This window comes from Saccopteryx bilineata, chromosome 8 (assembly GCF_036850765.1).
Source record: "Saccopteryx bilineata isolate mSacBil1 chromosome 8, mSacBil1_pri_phased_curated, whole genome shotgun sequence".
In the NCBI taxonomy this organism is placed as follows: domain Eukaryota; kingdom Metazoa; phylum Chordata; class Mammalia; order Chiroptera; family Emballonuridae; genus Saccopteryx; species Saccopteryx bilineata.
The window spans coordinates 49,912,928-49,935,730 of record NC_089497.1 but is presented as its reverse complement, the minus strand read 5'-3'; the positions used below and the strand labels follow the sequence as shown (position 1 = coordinate 49,935,730).

Here is a 22,803-nt window from a genome sequence, read left to right as displayed (position 1 = left end):
AGTAATTTATTATTAAGAAGTAATTTATTATTAAGTTCCAGTATAACTTTTCTTAGTTGCTCACAAAGTACTTCTTTATATCATTGTTGAAAGAGAAACCCACCAATATAATAAGTTGAGAAACATTTGAAACACCTATATTTTCATTTTCTATATAGCTAATCAGCATGGTATAATTTGCTCTAATAATTGTTTTTCTTGCTAATCATCAGATATTTAGATAATCTTGCTAAAATTCAGATATGCTGAATTTTTTTGCCAATTTCAATGGTATATGCTGACCAAAGAATGTATTTTAGCTTGTCATCATATTGTTTTCCATGTAGTGCTTCTATGAATTCCTGATTAGAGCAGGAAGACAATTGTTTCCCCTAAAGGCATGTCTTTTGCCATTAAGTAAGAAATCTAAAAGAAAGTCTCTAAACATTTAATCTAAGTTGAACAAAATTTCCTAGAGTACTGAATTGAATATTGCACATCTTCAAGCATCACCAAAATAAAAAATAAAAAAGAGGAAATAAGAAAAAGTAGGTATTTTATGTTCTGCATACGTAGTTTCTAAAGTTCTTGCTAACCCTAAGTATTTTTAACTGATACCACAAAGCATGCTTGGGATGAGACTGTCACTAATAATAATGATGATGATCAATGCCACCCTGTTCAAGTTAATTTTCTAAATAAAATTTAAAAATTAAAAATAATAATAATGAATGTGAATCCATATATCAAATAGCTTTTTGTTACTTTTGAATATTTTGACTTATTGTGAGATCTGATTGAGTCATTATTTTTACCTTGCTAATGTGGCAGATAGTGAGCTCTTTACAGAGTAGCTCTGTAAATATAAAATATGTTAGCTCTGCCCTTTTCTTATTAATAGGAAAGATCTTTATCCTCATTTTTTTGGTTTCATAGCTGAAACATGTTTTATCTAGTTTAGTTAAAACTAGATAGTATTACATGTAATCCATTTAAGTGGGCACACTTGAGTATCTCACAATATGTTAAAGGGAATTAGCTGTTATCAGTCCCTCTGTGTGGGAGAACACCCACTCTCTCCGCATGGCGCCTGGCAATGGGGTGTAACTCATGACTGTCTAACATATGGACCAAATATGGGCACCATGATCTATCTACATATTTGAAAAGTGGATTTCTATTTTTAGGTTGGAGATAAGCAAAAATATATATTATTTTCCCATACCATCTGGGGACCCTGCACCCCACTTTGGGCAGCACTGGTTTCACAGTGTATATTGGTGCTTTGTTGCTGCAGTTGACATTGTTTGGCTAGTCCCAGCATTCACTCCGTTTTTCCTGCCCGTTGTAAGCCTGATTTTCCCTGAGTGAGTCCTCACCCCCAATCCCACATCCCACTCCTGTGCCACCCTTCCTCTTCCCCCGGTGATTGGCATGGGAATATGAAGATAGCAGGAAACTCAATTTATGCTTTTTTTTTTTAAGTGAATTCTGGGACTTCTGTAGTAGCTCCGGGAAGAGGCTGTCTCCCTCACCAAGACGGTTAATTAGTCCAAGGGCATCCTGAGGCCATCGCTGCAGACAGTTTACCCCCCTTAGAGCATAGACCAGAGCTCCCAGGAGCCATCATGTGGAATAAGATTGTTCAAGGAATGAAATAAGATTGTTCAAGGTAAAGGCAAGAGTTGGCAAGAAATTGGATCCTTGGTGACCTTGGATGAAGTCTTTCCTAAAGCTAGACCGACCCATAGATCTCTTGGCTATATAGACCAATAAATTGCATTTACTTGCATAAACAATGTATTTAAGTTAGCTTCTCTAATAACCACCTGCAACCAAAAAGTCCTCACTGATACACTTAACTACCAACTCCTTCATGCTGTTTGTTTTGTTATTGTTGTTTGTTTGTTTTGCTTTTTATTTATTGTTAAGTTAACCATACTGTGTAGCACAGAATTATCATCAGTAACTGCAAGATCCTTCTACTGAATTATTTCCTTACTAGCACACATTAAGTACTAAGTAATTTATGTTCTAAGTAACTTACATATATTAACACATTTAACCTGCCCAATAATGCTATGAAATCAGTACTATTATTACTATCCTCACTTTACAAACAAGGAAACAGACAGAAAGAGCTTAAGTAATTTGCCCAAGTTTACATAGTAAGTAGTAAAGCCAAGATTTAGCACCAAGACACATTTGAACAAAGTCTAATGCAGTGGTAGTCAACCTGGTCCCTACCGCCCACTAGTGGGCATTCCAGCTTTCATGGTGGGTGGTAGCGGAGCAACCAAAGTATAAATAAAAAGATAGATTTAACTATAGTAAGTTGTTTTATAAAGATTTATTCTGCCAAACTTAGCAAAAATCTGACATAAAGTACTTGGTAAGTAATTATTATTATATGCTTTAACTTGCTGTAACTCTGCTTTATAAATTTTATAAAGTAAAGTTACTTCCCTACTTTATAAATCACCATTACTGTGGAACCGGTGGGCGGTTAGAAAATTTTACTACTAACAGAGATACAAAAGTGGGTGGTAGGTATAAAAAAGTTGACTACCCTTGGTCTAATGGCTCCTGAACTAATGCTCTTGATCATTTACAGTATACTAGAAAGCCTCTCTTCCTTACTAATATTTGGCATTGTCCAATTGTCTAATTTTTGCCACCGTGATGAATATAAAGTAATATTTATCTCTTATCGTGTAATCTTAGACAAATTACTAAAGTCTCTGTATTTCAATTTCCTTATAGGTAAAATAATATAAATAATAAAATAATATTGATTCATAGGGTTGTTGTGTAGTTTAAATAATAGCAGTGACTTTGAGCATTTTTTTCCTCCAGTTATTGGCCGTTAGAGATGACTTTTTTGGGAACTGTCTATTCATATCTTCTGCACATTTTTTCCTGTTGGGTTTCTGTCTTTTTCTCATTGATTTGCAAGGGTTGCATATACGTTTATGGTAGTTATGAGTTCCTTGTTAGTTTTAGATATTGATTCTCTCCTTCTAATCTATCATTTTTTTCTATGGTGCTCTTGATTGAACAGAAATCTTTAATTTTAATATGGTCAAATCCATCAACTGTGCCTCAAATGTAGAGAGACTAAAGATATGAAAAACACTATTTATGCTCTAAGCAACTTAAAATCTAGCTGGAGAATGGAGAACAACTATGTGAACAGTGTTAAAGGTTGCGATATAATGGTATGCAATAAAATGCGAAGCCATAAGCCTGTACAACTGTTAACCTTGGAAAAGTATCTAATTTTTTCTGAGGTTCAGTTTCCTTATTTGTAAAATGAAAACAATTTTAAAAATACCTTTCAGTTTGTTGTGATAATTAAATAAGATGTGTTGCAAGGCTCTGTAGTACCTGGCACATGGTATCTACTTCAATTCATTTGCATAGCCCATCAATGAAATAATAATGGCTACAATGTATAGAGGTTTACTAGCCCCAGATATGATACTTCTATAATATATTTAAATTTCACAGCCCACTGCAAGGCATCATCTCTGGTAATTGTCAGATACAGAAACCCAGTGTCAAAGAGTTTAAATAATCTGATGAAGGTCACTCGGCTAACTAAGTAAATGTTAGTGACCAAATTAAAAGCCAGACTAGTTTGACCTCAAACCTCACATGCTTTCCACTGTGCCAAGTTATTGTCAGAAAAGGTGCGAGAGAAGCAATAAAACTTTGAGTCCTGGAAAAACAAACAAACAATTTGAATAGACAGAAGGAGGAAGGAAAAGAGAAAAGATCACGCCATATTGGGGGAAACAGTGCATGTGTAAGTAAGGAATGAAAAGTTTTGTAAGTGATTAGAGGGTGGAAGCAGAACCTGTGCATCACAGTTCACCTCAATCCTGGTACAGAGACTGGGCTAGAGCAGCAGGTGCGGGACGGCTATTGCCACTTCTCTCAATCCAGATCAAGGAAACAGGAGTGAGTTATCTGACTGGTGAGCTGGAAGGCATGTGTCATTCTGAGCCCTCAAGCTTGGGGAGCAGGTCTGCCCTACGAAGCATGTGCTTTCTGCTTTTCTAGAAACTGTAAAACTGCAATTTTAACCCAAGCAGATTTTCCAACTCTTTGTGTGACAGCCAGGTTTTAAGGGATCCATTCAACATGCCTTATTTTATTTAATTCTGGGATGAAGTATGAGCAGGTCCATCGTCCCCACAAATCTAAAGCCATGGCCACCATCTCAGCTTTCACCAGGGACAAAGCTGACATTTTTCTTTCCAACAGTCTGACTCTAGTGGTTATTTCAATGGCTTGTGAGTATGAATGGGGAATATGGGTGTTACTTGAAGCTAAAACCAAAACATTAGGCATTCAGCACACCAGGGTAGTAGAGTGAATGGGACAGGTTCAGAGAACAATGAGAAGACTGGCCTGATCTGAGCACAGGGAGTAAGTATTTAAGTGGCTGAAGTAAGGTAAGATGCATGGGTGGCCCCAGTAATGAAAGACTTACAAGGAAAGTAGAGTTTTGATTTGGTGTGGGAAGAAGAGTGATGAAAGTTTCTGAGCAGGGGAAGTGCATGAAAAAGACAATGTTTAGATCAGGTAGTAAGAATATAGATAGCAGTGAAAGAGTTATGGTAAGGGGAGGAGATAAGGGGAGGAGAGCCTGGAGCTGGACTGGTGGCCAGAGGTCCTTTCCAGGGCACAGATGAAGGTCTGGTCTGGGGAACTGGAAATGTGAACAGCTGTGAAGGGATGCATAGGAGATGTCAAAGGGAAAACTGCCAGGATATGGTTACAACCCGGGTCTGGGATGTGGAGAACCGCTTTGTGGCACTACTTCAAAAGAGGCAGATAAGCAGGCCTGGGAGCTCGTGGGAAGTGGGGCTCAGCCTTGGACATGTCAAAGCTGAGGTGCCAAGTGGATTTGCTCCAGCACCAGGGGCACTGGAGACACGACAGGAAAGGGGCCACAGCCGGGAGCTTGAGCAGTCAATACAAAGAGGCAGCACATATTTGAAGGCCCCTGGGCAGAAGCTGGTGGAGATGGAAAGCATGACCATGGAGGGTACCTGAGATGACAGGAATAGGAGCAGGGACACATGTGCCCGGTGGGCTGAAGAGAGGGGGGCACAGTTGCTGGACCACACAGGAAAGGGCGGACGGGCTAAGGCTGCTACAGACGCTGGACTCGGGATCTTTCCAGACGAGCAGGGCAGCCGCCACCTTTTCCCCCAGGAAATCCACAGTTGAAACCAAGGCAGCCTTCCCCACGCAGGCCGGTCTTCCGGGCCCAGCGCCCATGTCCTCGAGCCCTGGCTGCAGTGACCCCCGAGCTGTGGGTGTCCCCGGGCAGCTCCGGCTCTACCTACCACAGTGGGGAGCGGCTGCGGCTCCCTAGGCTGCAGGGGACCTTTTCTCCAGGTTCCCGCCGCACACCGGGCCGGGGCCCCCGGCAGCACCGCCCACCTGGGCACCGCCGCAGCCCGCGCCCGCAGCCCGCGGGAGCTGCCGCAAGCCAGGGCCCCTCCCGGGGGTGGGGTTTCGGCCCTCCCCGCAACCCCATACACACACGCCCCGCACTTTTGTTTGCGGTGTCCCCCGGGACACCCCCTCTCTATCTCTGACTCCACATCCTGGGGGCCGGGCAGGGAGCGGGGCTCCGGCGGCGCCGGGACGCCCTCGGAGCCAGGGGCTGGGAGGAGGGAGCGGAGCCGGAGCCGCGGGGCCGCTGCAGCAGAAGGGGGAGGAGAATGGGGAGGAGCTGGGGGGCAGGCGGCCGGGGAAGGAGGGGTCTTAAGGGGCGGCGAGCCCAGGTCGGATTTCCTTCGAGGCTGGCGATCGGCACAGCTTCCACCGGAGAGCTTGCTGCAGCTTCCCTGCCCCGCGCCCTCCGGAGACCGGGACCGGACCATGGTGAGGGCGCGGCGCGCGGTGCGGCGCGGAGCCGAGCGCGGGGGCCGGGCCCCGCGGGGCGGCTGAGGGTGGCTGGGCGGAGGGGACGAGCCTGGGGACCCGAGGAAGTTTCCGGGGTCGGCGCGGGGCCCGGCGCCTTCAGCCTCGCTCCTGTCTCTCCCGCAGATGTGGACACGCTGGCTCGCGCTCGCGCTGGTGGCGGTCGCCTGGGTCCGCGCCGAGGTAGGTGTGCGGCTGAGGAGGTCCGAACTTGGGCTCCGGGGCCGCCGAGGTCTGCGCGTGGGGCGGGCGCTGCTGCGTCCTGGGGATGCTCTCCCGGGTGGGACGGGGAGTTTCCGAACGTGGGAAGGAGGGCGCTCGGAGCGGGAATGCTACTTACGAAACTTAAACCTCGAAATCATGAAAAGAAGTTTGGGCCGTGAGCGGGAGCCCCACCGCGGCTAATATGGAGGGAGAGTGGGGAGAGGGAAAGGATGCGATGGGCCATTTGGGACGGAGGCGGCGACAAGAGCAGCAGCCGAGTTCAAAAAGGCGCCTGAGTTCTTTCCTTCTCTTAGAAGGAAACCGAGAAGAGTTGGGGACTTTTCCTTCTGAATCTGTCGCTTGGGGAAGCCCCCCACCCCACAAAAAATCCCGAGATTCTTCTTTTAGGGTGGAATAAATATTTTTCTTTTGTGAAGTAAGATTATAATTTCCTGATTTTTTTTTTCCTTCTTTTTAAAGTGCCCTCAGATTTTGTGTTACTGTCAGGACCCACATAACGGCCTATTAAAACCTCAAAATTTCCCTTAAACTAGCGTTGCGCAAGTGTGAGCCTTCCACTGCTCAGCTCTTGGAGGACTCCACTCTTCCAGTCAAAGTATTTCAGCACTTTTTTGGTAATTTTTTTCAACTCCGGTGACCTTTCTGAGACACTACAAACAAACCAACAAACCCTTCACTCACAAGCCCTTCCATTAACTCAAAGGTTTATGGACAGAAAATAAACAATTCTAAATTCCCTGGGCTCTAGTCTCCAGAAAAGTGAGGTCAGAAACCAAACATTTGATAATTATGGCAGGAAATGTGGAAGGAATTAAAAAGCATGAGGGAGAAGAAATGGAATGTACATTACAAAAGAAACAGCTCCCTGGTGGGTGGTTATTCTCCCTCTTTGAATTTTTTTCTTCATATTACAGTTTAGCCCCACCCTTAGTACCACAGCGTGTGACTCTGCCTAGAAAAATCATAAAAGCATGCAAGGTCTTCACTTTAAAAAAATACTTACTATATTGAACTCTCATTTAATTCACTGTTACAGTGTTGGTTGAGCTGTTTTACAGTGAAATAAAAAATAGCTAATATTTACTGGGTATCTACTTTGTGTTGTAATAAAACTCCACTTTAATGATGAGGACACTGAGTCATAGAGATTACATAATTTATCTGGTGCTCTAAGTTGCTAGATGGTAGGGGTAAGATTTGCACCCAAATGGTGCAGCATCACACCACATGCTCTTAAACACTGTCCTGTAAAAAGACTTCACAACTGCTATGTGCTTCTTGTACAGCCGGCATTAGGCTACATGCATTTCTTTTAGAGCTTCTCCAACTTTATAAGGTCTGGGAGATTTGGGGAGATTAGGTAACCTGCCCAAGGTCACACAGCTAGTTAGTTCTGAAGAAGGATCAGAATCCAGCTCTCTCCATCTATGGAACCCATCTTGAACTCCAGATCAGCTTCTCAGGCATTGTTTTCCAGGGTTTGAATTTGAGGGAAGATCCCTCTTCACTGGCTGATTTAGTCCTGGCTAGGGAACACCCTTGCTGTGGCCCTCAAAAGGCAGCTGCAGTCCTTTGATGGAGGATCACTGGTTAGTTTTACAGCAGGCTTAGGAATTGCCAGCTAGTGTGTGAAATCGCTCTATGAACTGGAATGCCAGTATGAGGTGTGAGGAGGCTGTGGCTTCTCTTTTGACAAAGCTGTGTGGCCCAAGGTCCAGAACCTATTCTGGGTATCCTGTATCACACTCCCTCCCCCCATTGCATTGCTGGGAAAAGCTTAGTTCTCTTAGGAAGTCCACCAGCAGCAGTTTCCAGCTTCAGGTAGAAGAGCGGAGAGTACTCTCACAGAATTCCCAGGCAAAATCCATGCGGAATAAGACAAAATCAAAAACTGAAATGAAAACTGAGGAAGTTGGTGCACAAAGGAGTCTATGAACTCAGGGTAGGTGAGGAATGAGGTGTAAGTATGATCTTGGATTATCTTTTTACTAATCCAATCTCTTGGCCTTAGTAACATTTGCCAATTTTTAAATCCATCTTTTAATAATATACCGTTAATCATTAATAAAAAGGTAAAATAACTAGCAATTTGTATATTATTTTCAGCATTTTATCATGCAGTTAATGGTGCTTGCAATAGAAATCTTTTCTTTGTTAGCTATAACATGTATCAGACAAAGCCAAATAATGATATTTGTGGGTCGCCACTGATACGAATCTACTTTAGTTGACTTTAAGGCTCGAATTGTACAAATATTGTTAAACTTATTAATAATGAAATTTATAAATAATGCTCAATTTTCTTGATGCTTTTTTGGTTGAATACAAGCACCAGCACTCAATTCAGCATTTTATTTTTAAATGTGATTGACTGACAAGTCACATTGCTATGTGCAGAAGCCAAGCCTTTGGAACAGTAGACCTCCAGAACCAGAGGTGTCCCAAGCTTGGGGAAAAAGTGGGTGTTATCATTATTAATGCCAGTCTATAAATCCTGTTTGGTTAGGTTCAAGAATCTATTAACGGCCCTGGCCGGTTGGCTCAGTGGTAGAGCATCAGCCTGGCATGCAGAAGTCCCGGGTTCGATTCCCGGCCAGGGCACACAGGAGAAGCGCCCATCTGCTTCTCCACCCCTCCCCCTCTCCTTCCTCTCTGTCTCTCTCTTCCCCTCCCGCAGCCAAGGCTCCATTGGAGCAAAAGATGGCCGGGGTGCTGGGGATGGCTCCTTGGCCTCTGCCTCAGGCGCTAGAGTGGCTCTGGTCGGGACAGAGTGACGCCCCGGATGGGCAGAGCATCGCCCCCTGGTGGGCGTGCCGAGTGGATCCCGGTCAGGCTCATGCGGGAGTCTGTCTGACTGCCTCCCCGTTTCCAGCTTCGGAAAAATACAAAAAAAAAATAAAATAAAAATCTATTAACAAATATCATTAAGAAAATTGTTACATTGTGAACATTTTCCATGGTCTCTTACTTCCTTGGCAACTCAGGGTTGCTTTTTTGATTGCTTCTTTTTTCTCTTTGTCTATATACATTTTTTTTTAATTTATTTTATTTATTCATTTTTAGAAAGGAGAGAGAGGGAGAGAGAGTGAGACAGAGAGGGAGAGAGAGGAGAGAGAGACAGAGAGAGAGAAGGGGGGGGGAGTGGAAGCATCAACTCCCATATGTGCCTTGAACAGGCAAGCCCAGGGTTTCGAACCGGCGACCTCAGCATTTCCAGGTTGACGCTTTATCCACTGCGCCACCACAGGTCAGGCTCTATATAAATTTTTTATCACCAGTGTATTCCTTCAGGCAGCCTCCATCAACATTCTTCTCCATCCGCCTGAGCTCACACCCATGCACTCTCTTTAGAGTCTGCTTGAAAGGAGTGTTGAAGAGCATAGATTAGCATCTAGTATGGATGAAGAATGGAGGCAGCACAGTGGTGGGATTCAAATAATTTAACAACCGGTTCTCTGCCCTAATGACCGATTTAAGTATTAAAAAACAATATACTGAAAGGTAGTTTACTATTTCATGCATTTAATACTTAAATAAGAACAATAAAAGAGGTATACAAAACTAGATTGTTATAAGAAAAAGTTTTAAAATATTAATGAAAAAATATTAAATAATGCCTGACATAAAACAATAAAACTGGTATTTAAGATATTTCCAATGATCGCTTGTCACCACCTGGTTATTTGGCACTTTTTCTCTTTAGGTTATATGTTTGTTTACTGAAGTAACAAACGTAAGGGAATTAAAACGTAGTAGTTCATCAAAGGTATGAGTTTTATGAAATGAAGAAATAAATATTACAAGTATAGTTCCATCAAATATTTTTCACCGATGGACGGAATAAACATTACTATGGGCACTTAGAATATGCTATTGTGCAGATGAACGTTCAAAAAGAGTAAGGATGTAGCCATGAGGATCTCCAACTGCATGTGAGAGCAACCTGGAGAGACTGTGGCAGCTCAGGACTCCATAATACCTGCAGCTGCCACTCGCCTTTCCAATAATAATAATAATAATAATAATAATAATTTTTTAAAAAGAGTAAGGAATGTAAATTTGTGATTTCTACATTGGGCGGCTGCCCAGGTACTCTTGTTAGAGAGAACCCTGATTACAATGCCATTTTAACAACCGGTTCACCAAACTCAACAGAAAATTAGGTATCAGTTCTGCCGAACCAGTGCAAACCGGCTGAATGCCACCGTTGGGGCGGCAGGAGCAGAGGGAGTGCTTCAACAGACAATTGCACAGCTGCCCCTTTTCTAGATTCTGTTGAGAGGGGGCGGTGTGGGTCTGCTCACTCTCCCTCACCCATCCCCCGCCCTTTGAGAATTTCTGCAGTTGACTGAGGCTGGGAAACATTGAGAACCCTGGCATCAGTGCATGTGCCTTTGAGTCCATAGGTACCTCTATAGTCCATTCTAACATGGCAGGCTGGAGGGATCCCTGCTTCCAAAAGACAGCCTTGGCAAGTTCCTAAGCACTCTCCCGTAGTGGTTGTCTCTGCTGGCACTCTGAATCCCAGCATTTCAGGTCAGTAAATTCATCATAAGTCACATAAGTACAAGGGACTAATTTGTAAATCAGAACATCCCCCAGGAGGGGAATGCTTGACCTGTGAACTGTGAGTGCATTACTTAAGGTAATAGTAACAAGAATAATAACAGTTATATAGACAGATGAGATTATTAGGGCATTGTCCCTCTGAAGCCAGATTTCTTAACCTCATTTATACCTTATTATCAACATACAATTGATCAACCATGAGGAGTTTTATTGGCTGATGTAGGATGTCCTCCATATTTTTTAGAATTACTCCAATCATGGATTCAGGCAGGCCTAGCTTCTAACCCATATCCTCTGACTTCTTGGAGCTGCAGCAAACTAGGTACATTAACTTGGTACATGTTGTACATTAACCAATAAAATAATCTCTTGGGTTTCTTTTTTATCACTTGGCAAGTAAACTACATGCTATGATTTTAAAGACCACTGTTGGAAATTGGAATGTTAAAATTTAACAGAGACCCTGCTGAGTAGCCAAAACAGATGGGCAAGTGCCCTACTAATCGAGTGCCCGGCCACTGAAAATGTCTTTAGAAGGGGGACATGTTACAGTTGGGTGATGGAAAGCAGGACTCAGGTCCCAGGAGCTGTGAGGTGAAGCCTGGGAGACATGGGCTTGTCTCGGAGAAGGAAATAAAGTCAGTGAGGCAGGAAGACGTGTTTCTAGGAGAATGGAGAAAGTAAGGATGGGCTGTAAATACCAGGGGTCACACATGGAGAACTGGAAATGTCACCATGGCTTTTTCCTACTCTTCAAATATCCAGATGTAAAATGTCTAGCAGTCACAAATAGTATTAGCTTAATGACACCAGATTATAAGATTAAAAAAAAATACACTTACATCGGTTTCTTTTGTAAGCCAGGTGATTGATGTCCTACAGGTCAAATGCATACCGTACTTTTTTCTAAAGTGCTATCTTCTGACACCTGTGACTTTGACACAGGGTCCTTTCTCCAGGGGGTGAGTTATTAAAACATGGATCTTCCCTTCACAATGCCCATCAGTCAGTATTCCCTCTGCAGGCTGAGCACACCCTACACACAGGCCTTCAGGTTGCTTAACAATCTAATGGTAGACCAGGTGCTTTAAACTGACAGCTACAATGTATGTTATTATAACTATAAACTATACTGCTCACAAAAATTAGGGGATATTTCAAATGAATATGAAGCGATGAAATATCCCCTAATTTTTGTGAGCAGTATAGATAGTGAACAAGTATCTTTGTGATTCTTACTACTTTTTTTTTACATTAATATAAGGCTTCTCTTGATTTTTAGGGGTTTATTTTTACATTAGTACAATCCACAAATTTTTAATGTATAGCTTATTGAACTTTTACATGTGGTTGCACCCATGTAGCCGCTACACAAGACTAAGGGAGTCGGAAAGGAGGCTAAGAACTCGGTGTGTGGAAACACAGTGAAAAGTGAGCAGTAGAGCCTGACCTGTGATGGCGCAGTGGATAAAGCGTCAACCTGGAACACTGAGGTTGCCAGTTCGAATCCCTGGGCTTCCTGGTCAAGGCACATAGGGGAGTTGATGCTTCCTGCTCCTCCCCCCTTCTCTCTCTCTCTCTCCTCTTTCTAGAAATGAATAAATAAAATCTAAAATATATATATATATATTAAAAAAAAAGTGAGCAGTAGAAATGGTCGAGATTACATTGCATTACTCAAGGATCATTGTGGTTTAATTAGTCCAGTCTCTTGATATCTGGCCCTAGTAACATTTGCTTATTCATATTTTAACAATTATAAACCTTTAATAATGAAAAGGTAAATTAATCCTACTGATAATGAGACTTGCAATTTAGATGTTATTGTAAGTATTTTCATATGTACTTACCAGTGCTTGCAATACAAAATCTTTTCCTTATTAACTATAAGATATGTAGCAAATACAGTCTTTATTGATGTGAATCTATCTTAACAAACTTTGGACCAGTTTGGGGGTAGCTGACTTTGACTGCTTTGCAGGTGGATATTTCAAAACTCTGTATAGCTCTTCCCCAAAACGGCCATAGGTGACCTCCGAAAATGGTTTGCTATTCACTTGACCCAGAAAACCTCACAAAATCACTCAAATCAAGAGGTTGAAAGCTTCAAGTTCACTTTAAGAACATTTGTGAAACTGCCTAGGCCACCAAGGGTATGCATATTCAAAAAGTCACCAACTGCCTGACCTGTGGTGGCGCAGTGGATAAAGCGTCGACCTGGAAATGCTGAGGTCGCCGGTTCGAAACCCTGGGCTTGCCTGGTCAAGGCACATATGGGAGTTGATGCTTCCAGCTCCTCCCCCCCTTCTCTCTCTCTCTCTCTCTCTCTCTCTCTCTCTCTCTCTCTCTCTGTCTCTCCCTCTCCTCTCTAAAATGAATAAATAAATAAATAATTAAGAAAAAATTCTTAATAAAAAAAAAGTCACCAACTACCTGAAGGGTGTCACTTTGCAGAAGCAATGTGTGCCATTCTGTCGTTACAAGGGTGGGGTTGGTAGGTGTGCCCAGGCCAAACAGTGGGGCTGGACACAGGGTTGATGACCCAAAAAGAGTGCTGAATTTTTGCTGCACATGCTTAAAAATGCTGAGTAATGCCAAACTTAATGGTTTAATACTGAACTTAAGGTAGATTCTGTGGTCATTGAGCATATCCAGGTGAACTGTTCCCAAGATGCAGAGTAGAAGTTCCAGAGCTCATGGGCAGATGAACCCTTCCACGAGCTCTCCCCACCACCCTGAGATGATCCTTACTGAAAAAGAGCAGATTGTTCCTAAACCAGAAGAGGAAGTTGCACAGAAGAAGAAGATATTCCAGAAGAAACTGAAGAAACAAAAACTTGTGGTCCGGGAGTAAATTCGGCATAAAATAAATAGTAATAAAACTAAAAGCCGAGGAATAACTGCAGTGTTGTCTAGATGGGATAAGGTTGCGGGTTCGATCACTGCAACTCGGTGAAATCAAAGGATCCTGTGTGTCTCTTTCTCTCTTCCTCTATCTAAAAAATGATTTAAAAAATTTTTAAAAACTCAATATAATCTACACTGAAAAACTAAATCAAAGAAAAAAAAACTCAAATAATTCTATTTGACTACTTTGTCCTTGAAATGATTACTTTTTTGTGTGTGTGACAGAAACAGAGAGATAGAGAAACGGACAGATAGGAACAGACAGACAGGAAAGGAAAGAGATGAGAAGCATCAATTTTTTGTTGTGGCTCCTTAGTTGTTCATTGACTGCTTTCTCATATGTGCCTTAACCAAGGAGGGGGGACTCCCGCAGATCAAATGACCCCTTGCTCAAACCAGCGACCTTGAGCTTCAAGCCAGCGACCATGGGGTCATGTCTATGATCCCACACTCAAGCCAACAACCCCGCACTCAAGCCAGCCATCTTGGGGTTTCAAACCTGGGTCCCCCACATCCCAGTCCGATGCTCTATCCACTGCACCACCACCTGGTCAGGTGAAAATGATTACTTTTCAAAGGACTTTACATTAGAGGCCTGTTGCATTATTTATGATAGCTAAGAACTTAGAACTTATTACATATTGAACAATAGAAGAATTAAGAGTTAATAGCAATACGTACTGCTAAAAGTTACAGTTACAAAAATTTTTAAGGCTCTGCAAATGATTATTTTATTTACCAAACAACACCCGTCACATCAATGCCTTATCTTCACAACTGTGTAAAAATTTATAGAGAAGTATTGAAAAAGTCTTGCAATTCTTCATGAAGATTCTTGTGATCCATCTCCTTTTTCAAGAGGAATTTACCCTCTTAATATATGCTATTTTATTTAAATAAATGTTAAAGTATTCTGATAAAATATGCTCATAAAGCTTAGAGAATATAGGGATAAAAACTAGAGCAAAGAATGAAATTACCTATAATTCCACCGCCCACAGATAAACCAAGCCCTTTATCCCACCTTTCAGAGAAATTATAAAAAATCAATTAACAGATGTATGTGATGTGCCTACTAGACACTGTAGGCAATGGACCGCAGAGATAGCACAAGCATGACATGCATATCACTACTAACCTCTCCCTTACCCATGACAGACATTGTTAATCAATCACTGAATGCTTTCCTTATGAGCCTGGAGGCAGTTTTTAAATCCTTCTCAGCAATATTCTAAGTAGCCAGTAGCAATCAGTTGGTCGGTATGTGAGATAAAAGGTTCACAATAGGTCAAAAGTATAATGGCCACCATAATGAGAAAGTACTTTGAGGCCAAAAAACGAAGCAGGCAATGCCAGAGAATATCACAGAATTTACTAATTTTACTTATGGGAAGATTGGGTCAGGGTGGAAACGATGACCCAGCAGTCTGCAGATTATTCTCCACTACAGTACTTATTTTATAGCATAACTCAGGTGCTAATGATTACATTATTTATTTCATAGTATAACAATGCTCATGACTGGCAAGACAAAAAATGCAGTAGCACCAGAAGCCATAGCTTCTGGTGGTCTTGTGATAGATAATTGCTAGTAATTGATACTATTATCAGTTTGATACTTATCATGGATGTCATGCTATTCCAGCTGTTACTGACTAAAAGTATTTATGACTACTGTTGGTCAAATAAGTTTGTAAATATGATACATATATTTGCTTGCTTATAGTTTGTATTGGGTGTGGGAGACAGGTGTAAGCCGGCAAAATCATTATAGTCTAAGGCTTAGTTTTAAGACTAAGCTTTTCCTTACACTCTTGACTGTTGCATGATACGGGGTGATGCACTCTTATGAGGATCCCATTTATGCCTTAGATAAGTGACTTTGTGTTAGAGACTTCCTTATTTGTATATTGGATTAAAGATTTTGATTTCTACACTTTAAAATGGGGTGGACCGGGAGCTTGCTCTTGGTTCCTGAGATTAGCATTAGAGAGGAGAGCAGAGAAAGGCCACTGGCGGAGTGCTGAAGGAGAAGCCAGTTTGTGCAGAGAGAAGGAGATGGGGAACAGAGGTGAATAAGGCTGGTGAGGTAGAAGTCTTTGATTCTAGGAAACTTGGATAAGTCAGTGGCTTTGGGAGCCCTGAATGGAAAGGGAAGTGTCTTCCCACTGTGTGTATTTCTTGCCTGCTGGGTGCAAGCTAGGATTAAAGCTAATGGCCCACCAGTTCTTGGCTCCCTCGTTTCATTACCGTCTGTCCGAATCAAGTGTGTACCTGCACGGGCCAGGCGGCTGTGATGGTGGCCGTGGCTACTGGCTTTACAACTACATTTTAAAGAACATAGGTAATCAACTAGAAAGCTTTAATAAGCTTGCTAAAGATGGCGAGGTTGGTCAGAGGTCACAGTATGAAACCTAAAAAATGAAATGAAATTCAGAACACAGAGATAGAGTTGGTTTTGTTCACATCTACAGCAGTACACAGATACTTGGCATTCCTGCTAGAAAACTCAGTCCAGTTTGACAAATATTGGTGTATCTTTAGCCACAATTAAGGTGATTAGAAGGCAGAGTTTGGGACTATGTGACAAGGAGTAATATGTGATAGGAACAGAGAAGCAAATAGAAGAAAATGTTAAGAAAACAGCACTTTGTTCTTGGCCCAAGCTTTGAAATTCTTTAAATGAATTCAGACACGTTAAACCAGTGGTTCTGAACCTTTCTAATGCCGTGACCCCGCAATACAGTTCCTCATGTTGCGGTGACCCCAAACCAAAAAATAATTTTGGTGGCTACTTCATAACTGTAATTTTGCTACAGTTATGATTCGGAATGTAAATACCTGATATGCATTAGGCGACTTCGCCGGGGTCGCGACCCACAGGTTGAGAACCGCTGCCTTAAAGTAAGGCAAGCCTAATATTAGCATCAACAAAAATATAATAAGAAAAAAATATATATAATAAGAATTTTCTTGGCTGTTCTGATGGGGTAAACAGTCGCTTTGCTAAGGCTCTGAGAGCTACTGCTGTCACAGATAACTTTCTGCATTAGCAGTCATCTGGCGATAATCTGCTTATAGAAAGCTCTGGGTAGTTGGAGTATAAAACATATTCTATAAATCTGTATCTGCTGTGTTTGTAGGATTTCCATGTAATCTCTTCACAGACTTTTTATATGCTCATTTGGAAGCCACCACCTATAAGCTATTTCTAAGATTACCATAAGTCTGAATTTATGACCCTTAAAATGTCCCCTAAATAATCCTTGATACTATTTGTGACCAACTAAGCTGTTGCCAAAACAAGTCATGTGACACATGGCTAAAGCCGTGACATGTTGCAGGCCCAGATTTATATATGTGTGTGTCATGGGATATAGCCTTGAATTGATGTAGGGAAAATGCCTCCCGTACTCTTTATGATGTTCAAGATTTAGAATCTTGTGTCTGAGGCAAGATTGGTCTTTTTCCCCACAGTCTTTCCTTTTTCCTCCAACCATAGTAAATGAGTATAATTTGTGAATCTTCTGCAAACATGCCAGCCATTCATGCTAGTCACTGTACAGATGCTGCTATGAAGAGCAGTGTGGAACTGAAAGGCACACCAACAACGCCCCTATTCCAAAGGAGCTGCCACCACCATAGCTACTGGATAGCTCAAATGGACGCGGCTGTCCGGAGGCCAGATCTATGGCTTTGGCAGAAACCTCCACCCCCTCCTTACCTCCTGCTGCTGGTTCAGAGAACCCTGAAATGTGACCGTGGATGGGCACCCTCTCAGAATTAGGCTCTGCTGGAGCTGCTGGGGCTGTTTCCGCCTGCCCACCTTGACCTGTGACCAGTCAGTCCAGTGGGTAGCAGTTTTTGTGTGGAACTTCAGCAGAAACGGTCTGTCCCTGGAGTGCTGGTCCTCTCCTCTGATTGCCCATTTTCATATCACTCCAGCTTCCCACCGAGTTAGTTCCTTTCTTCATTGTCTTCTCTTGTTCTCAGATCAGACTGTTCCCAACTCTTATCTTTGACATGAACACTGTTATTGAGGCTCCTCATTTTAAAGAAGGATATTATAAAGTAATGAAAGAGTCCTGGACTTAGGAGGCATGCTCTACTCGTTTTTTGCTGATGTTACCTTTTAAAAGCCACCTGGTATCTCTGGCCATAGCTTCAGTTAAGAGCAAGGCTGTTGGAGTAAGGCAGTGGTTTGACTTCTGGTGTCATCTGGCTATGAGACCTTGTGTGATTTACTTAACCTCTCTGAGCTCACTTTACTCATCTGGAAAATAAGAATAATGGCTATCTCTGCTCATCTGTCCAACTTAATAATGAAACAGGCTGCTTCTGCTTATGGCGCATACTCAACGCCAACATCTGCAGGAGATGAAGTGCCTCTCACCAGTCCCTGCTAGGCACTGACAAGGTTTGTGACTGTAATGATTTCAACAAGAGAATTCTCACTTTACACATTAGCATTTACTTCGCATTGTCTGTATTTGTCCGATCTGTGTGCTGGCTCAGGTTGTTCTTTAGAGAAAGTGCAGCATAATGGTTGGGCATTCAGACCTTGAAGCTAGACTACCCAAGTTTAAATCCTAGCACTGCCCTTAAAGCTCTGTGATCTTGGGGAAGTTGCATAACCTCTCTGGGCCTATTTCCTTATCTATAAAATAGGCTTACTACAGAGTACTTCCCCCACAGGTTACTTGTAAGAATCAAACAAGCTATTTATTACAATTAAAGCAACTAGAAAAGTGGCTCAGCACATAGAGTGTGGTGTTAGCTATTATCATACTTCAGAAGCCATGGTATGTGTGTGGTGTGTGCACATATGTGTGGGTACTCGTGGCTTACACAACTCCCCTTGCCTCTTTTACTCTCCCCAGAGATTAAGGATCATGTTCTTTTAAAAATACAATTAGGGTATTTATTTCAGTAGATACTTTGACGCCCAGAATTCCTGTCAGAGCCCTTGCTTCTACTGAGCCAATCTTGCCTTCAAACTTCTAGATAGTGTTTCCTCTGTGAAGCCAGAGCCCTATCATTCCTCCAGGAGAAAAATGAAGTATTCATTGAGCACCTCCCGTGCACAGGCCGTGGACTGTGCAAACCGGCAAAGGTTCTTCCTAAAGGCAGAGCTGGAAAGGGAAGCAGAGTGAAAAAAGGCAAAGAAGAAAGGTAATGAAACTCCTCTGAAATTTTGCCACATTCAGTTTTTCTTTTATGTCCCTCCTTAAAAATATGGAGGTGGCCACCAGATATCTTGAATTTTTTTGTGGTATGCTCATCTTCACATATTCTTGCTGTAGTCCCCATAGTACATCTGTTACTGGGCTACCAGCTCTAAATGTGGAGTTTGGAAAAATGTAATCGGACAAAGGAATAGAACCTTTTGCTTTCATTGTTTGAAAAAATAAATAATCAACTCTTAAAGTCAGGGTAGGAAGTATTCCTGGAGCAGGCTGGATTTCTCCCTTTGGGAACCATGGCAACGCTTTGGGTGTTTTGCACACAAACCTCGAGTCTGGGTACTGTGTCCAGCCCTGACTGCAGCCTCACGTGACCACCCATTCCAAGACCCCCCCGGCCGGGTCTCTATTCCTCCCCCTGCGGCTCTTTGCTCTCCTGTTCTCATTTTTCCTTTTCCTTCTTGTTCCTCCTTTCCGTTCTCATCTTCCTCCTCCACCACTGCCTAGAGGTCATCCTGGAGTGTTTGGACCGCCTTAGGAGCTGTCAAAACATCCCCAGACCCCAGGCTCACATTTTATGCAGAGAGAAGGCAGCACAAAGTCAATGCATTATTTTGCTTTACCCTTCTGGGGCAAAGTCAACTTTTTAATGTCACTCAAGAAAGAAAAGTATAAGTATTGCAAACATGTTGTCTGTCAGGCACTGAGTTAGTGCTGGTGACTAAGACCCTGTTGCCAGGGCGTTTGCAGTCCCGCGAGGGAGGCAGATAGGGACACAGTCAGGTTGATCCAGTGCGGTGAGTGCTCGGACTGGGCTGAGAAGCAGCTCAGCACTGAAGCCTCCGTCCTGGAAGTCCTCTAAGCGGGGGGCCCCCACAAGCTGAGCCCTGAAAAGTGAGTGCTAGTTAGTTGGACAACAGCAGCGGAGAGGGAAAGAGCCTTATCTAATTTAATTCTCACTCATAATGAAGTTATTATAATCTTCATTTTATCAACGAAGAAACTGGCTCAGAGGGCTGTTAGTTACTCAAAATCAGCTACCCTAGTACATAGTAAGGCCAGGATACAGACCTGGGACTCTGATTCTCAAGGTAAATGTTCTCTGCTCTTCTAGATTCAATGTGTCATATTTCTTTTTTTTTTTTTTTAAGATTTTTTTTTAAATTTATTCATTACAGAGAGGGGAGGGGGGGGAGGAGCAGGAAGCATCAACTCCCATATGTGCCTTGACCAGGCAAGCCCAGGGTTTTGAACCGGCAACCTCAGTGTTTCCAGGTTGACGCTTTATCCACTGCGCCATCACAGGTCAGATATTTTTTAAAGTGACTCTGAAAACCATTCTTTTCTAGGTAACAGAGACTCAAGCAAGAAGGAAAGAAAGAAGGAAGGGAGGGAAAGAAGGAAAGGAAAAAAGAAAATACAGTCTAGGCCTCTTAACCTGATGTCAGCTGAGTGCTGGATCCACATTTCAGGGCTGAGGCGACCTCACGGGCATGGTCGCGAGGTGGTGTGTTCTCAGGACCCACGCAGCTGCTTCTCTGACCCGCACTGAAGCATAGTCGTTCCAAGAGCACTTGTAACATAACGGTCAGTGGCTCAGGTGATGTTTTAAGGCAGTTTCTTTGTCTTTCAGATATATTCATACCTGTTCCACACCGAATAAGACCAAAATGCAAGGCATGTTTAAGACCCCAGCAGAGTTGCTGGGTGTGGTGGTTCAGACCGCCTGCTGCACCCCTGTGACCGGTGAAGCGACAGCTGAGGCCGGCACCATGCTGCACTCAGCTAACCAGGCCGTGTGCCCTGGCATGGGCTGTGTGCCCACCCAGAGGAAGGGGCACGTCTTGTCTAACTGATGTGCAAAGCTCCTAAACACAACACTTCCTCTCAGATATATGATGCTTTTTGGACTATGTTGGCCATTTCTCCATCTGTACATTTTATAAATTGATATCATTCAGTCTTATAAACTTTTTATAACAGGCCTCCATCAAAAGCCCGTATTTTTGCAGATTTTCCTCCTGGACTCATTAAGGGGATACAAATGGAAATTTTTTTAATCTGTTTTTTTTTTTTTTTCCACCCACCGTTGGGCAACACTTAGGTGTTGCCCAACTCAGTCTCGTTTGGGAACTGGGATTCCCCAGGAATTAAGGAAAGCCTTCCCACTTCCCCCTGGTTGCTGGATTAGCACCCTTCTCTCAGCCCACAGCTGAATTCCAGCCCGGAGGAAGAGGTGGGTAGGCAGTGAGCTCCCAGCCTGGAGCCTGTCAGAGGTTGTGTCATGTGTTTGCATTAGCTGAACAAAAAGCAAGCAGGCTTTCCGGCCTCGCTCCCCTCCTCCCCGCACCCCCTCTGGAGAGGCCAGTTAATGTTTAGACAGTGTCTGCTTGGCACTGGGCCTCCTCGGCACAGTTCTGCCGTCCTGACGTGGGCTCCTCTCCTCACTCGTTTCCCCAGCTTTTTTAGTCGTCCTTCAGCTGTTTCAGGGTTTCTGACATGACTGCAGGTGAATGAGCTTATGAGACTGTCTGGATTCCACTGTCCTCAGAGGTTCAGAGTTGAGAAAATACCAACAGTGCTGCTTGAAGCTGTGACTGAGTTTACAAAGATCCCTGATGTGGGCTGGCTTCAAACAAGCCTCCACTGATTGGCCAGAGATAGGCTGGAGTGAATGGCCCAGGACACACTGTGGCACCCAGGTGATGAGCTCCGTGCCTTTCATGGGCAGCTGTGAGCTTGAGAGCAAGCCTCTGGACCTCTCATCTGCAAAATAGGGGGGTTACAGTAAATGCAGTAGGTGAGCTCTAAAATCCAGGTCTGAAATCCTACCCGTAAAAAAGGAGGCAGAAGTTTTAGATTGGGTTATCAAAACATTCTACTTAATGGAGTTAGGATATTTGATTAGCTCTTGTCTTAATTGTCTGCCCAGGGAGGAGCAGTTTGACAGAGAAGCTGATGCAGGAGTGGAAAAAGAAAAAGTAGGAGGCATTTTGTGTCCCTTATTTCCTAACGCCTAAGTGAGTGTAACGTAAACAGTACAACGTGTGGCACCGAACAGTCATGCCCAGGAAGTACAGGTGGAAAGGCATCGCTTGATTTTTATACTTCAGAAGCCTGCTGCTTCTCAACACGGGGCAAGAAATGAAGAATGCTGGGTTCCTCTGGGGTTGAGCGAAGAATGAATTTTTTTTTTTTTAAAGAAGACAACCCAAAATTCCAAAGTATACAACTTCAGCTTTTATTGAACTTACTAAAAACCAAACAAAACTTTCTTCCGACCTTTTTAAATGTTCACATTTTCTTTTAAAAATCTTGCATGAACCTTAATTGTAATTTCTGGAGCCCTTGTTGCCTTCTTACCATGTTACCTGGCCCGTGACCAGGATCCTGGGTTTCCTGAGCAGGTATTGATGAAATTGCTGCCCTGGTCCCTGTTCCCTTCTCTTTAAATCAGTTCAGGGCTTTGGTGACAGCTGAGAGCACTGCTCTTTGGCTTTGACCTCACAGGTTAAATTAAGCGACTTGCTGAGGTGAACACCATAAGGAAACAGAGGCCTGTGTAGATGTGTTAGTCCTGCTTAAATGGTGCCTTAACTACAACCCAGCTCCTGAACCCCACCAGATAGTCCCAATATGCTAATGGTGCTGGTTGTTGGTCCTAAGTAGGGGCCAGCCCAATGTTGCGTGGGTCTTTCCTACTAAGGCTACTTGTTCAGGGTCAGAATAGACTTAAAATTGGCTGTGCTCCAGGATAGATTACATACACAGACACACATAAATTTCACTCCTTAACACTATTTAATTGACTTAAATTTCACTATTTGGAAAACATGGCCATCTGCCTATAGCTCAAATCCACTTCCATCACAGAAACAAATTCCTATAGGAAAGAATGGAGAGAAGCATCTAGGTTATTAAGTTTAATATTGGATTTCTGTTATGCTGTCCTGATTCTTTCTGAGTGTAGGCATATGGAAAATAGTGATGAGGAGTG

The 22,803-nt window shown here is 43.0% G+C and overlaps 1 protein-coding gene and 1 pseudogene across 1 annotated transcript in view; both read left to right on the top strand.

Moving 5' to 3' along the window:
• Positions 1-5,780: 5,780 nt before the first annotated feature.
• FSTL1 (follistatin like 1) overlaps positions 5,781-22,803 on the top strand; it is a 62,967-nt gene continuing 45,944 nt past the window's right edge. The window contains exons 1-2 of the mRNA XM_066241240.1: positions 5,781-5,883; positions 6,049-6,105. Coding sequence (XP_066097337.1) covers positions 5,881-5,883; positions 6,049-6,105 — 60 coding nt within the window. The 5' untranslated portion in view covers positions 5,781-5,880. The remainder of the gene's footprint in view (positions 5,884-6,048; positions 6,106-22,803) is intronic.
• LOC136312390 (small nucleolar RNA SNORA44) lies at positions 10,048-10,156 on the top strand (annotated as a pseudogene).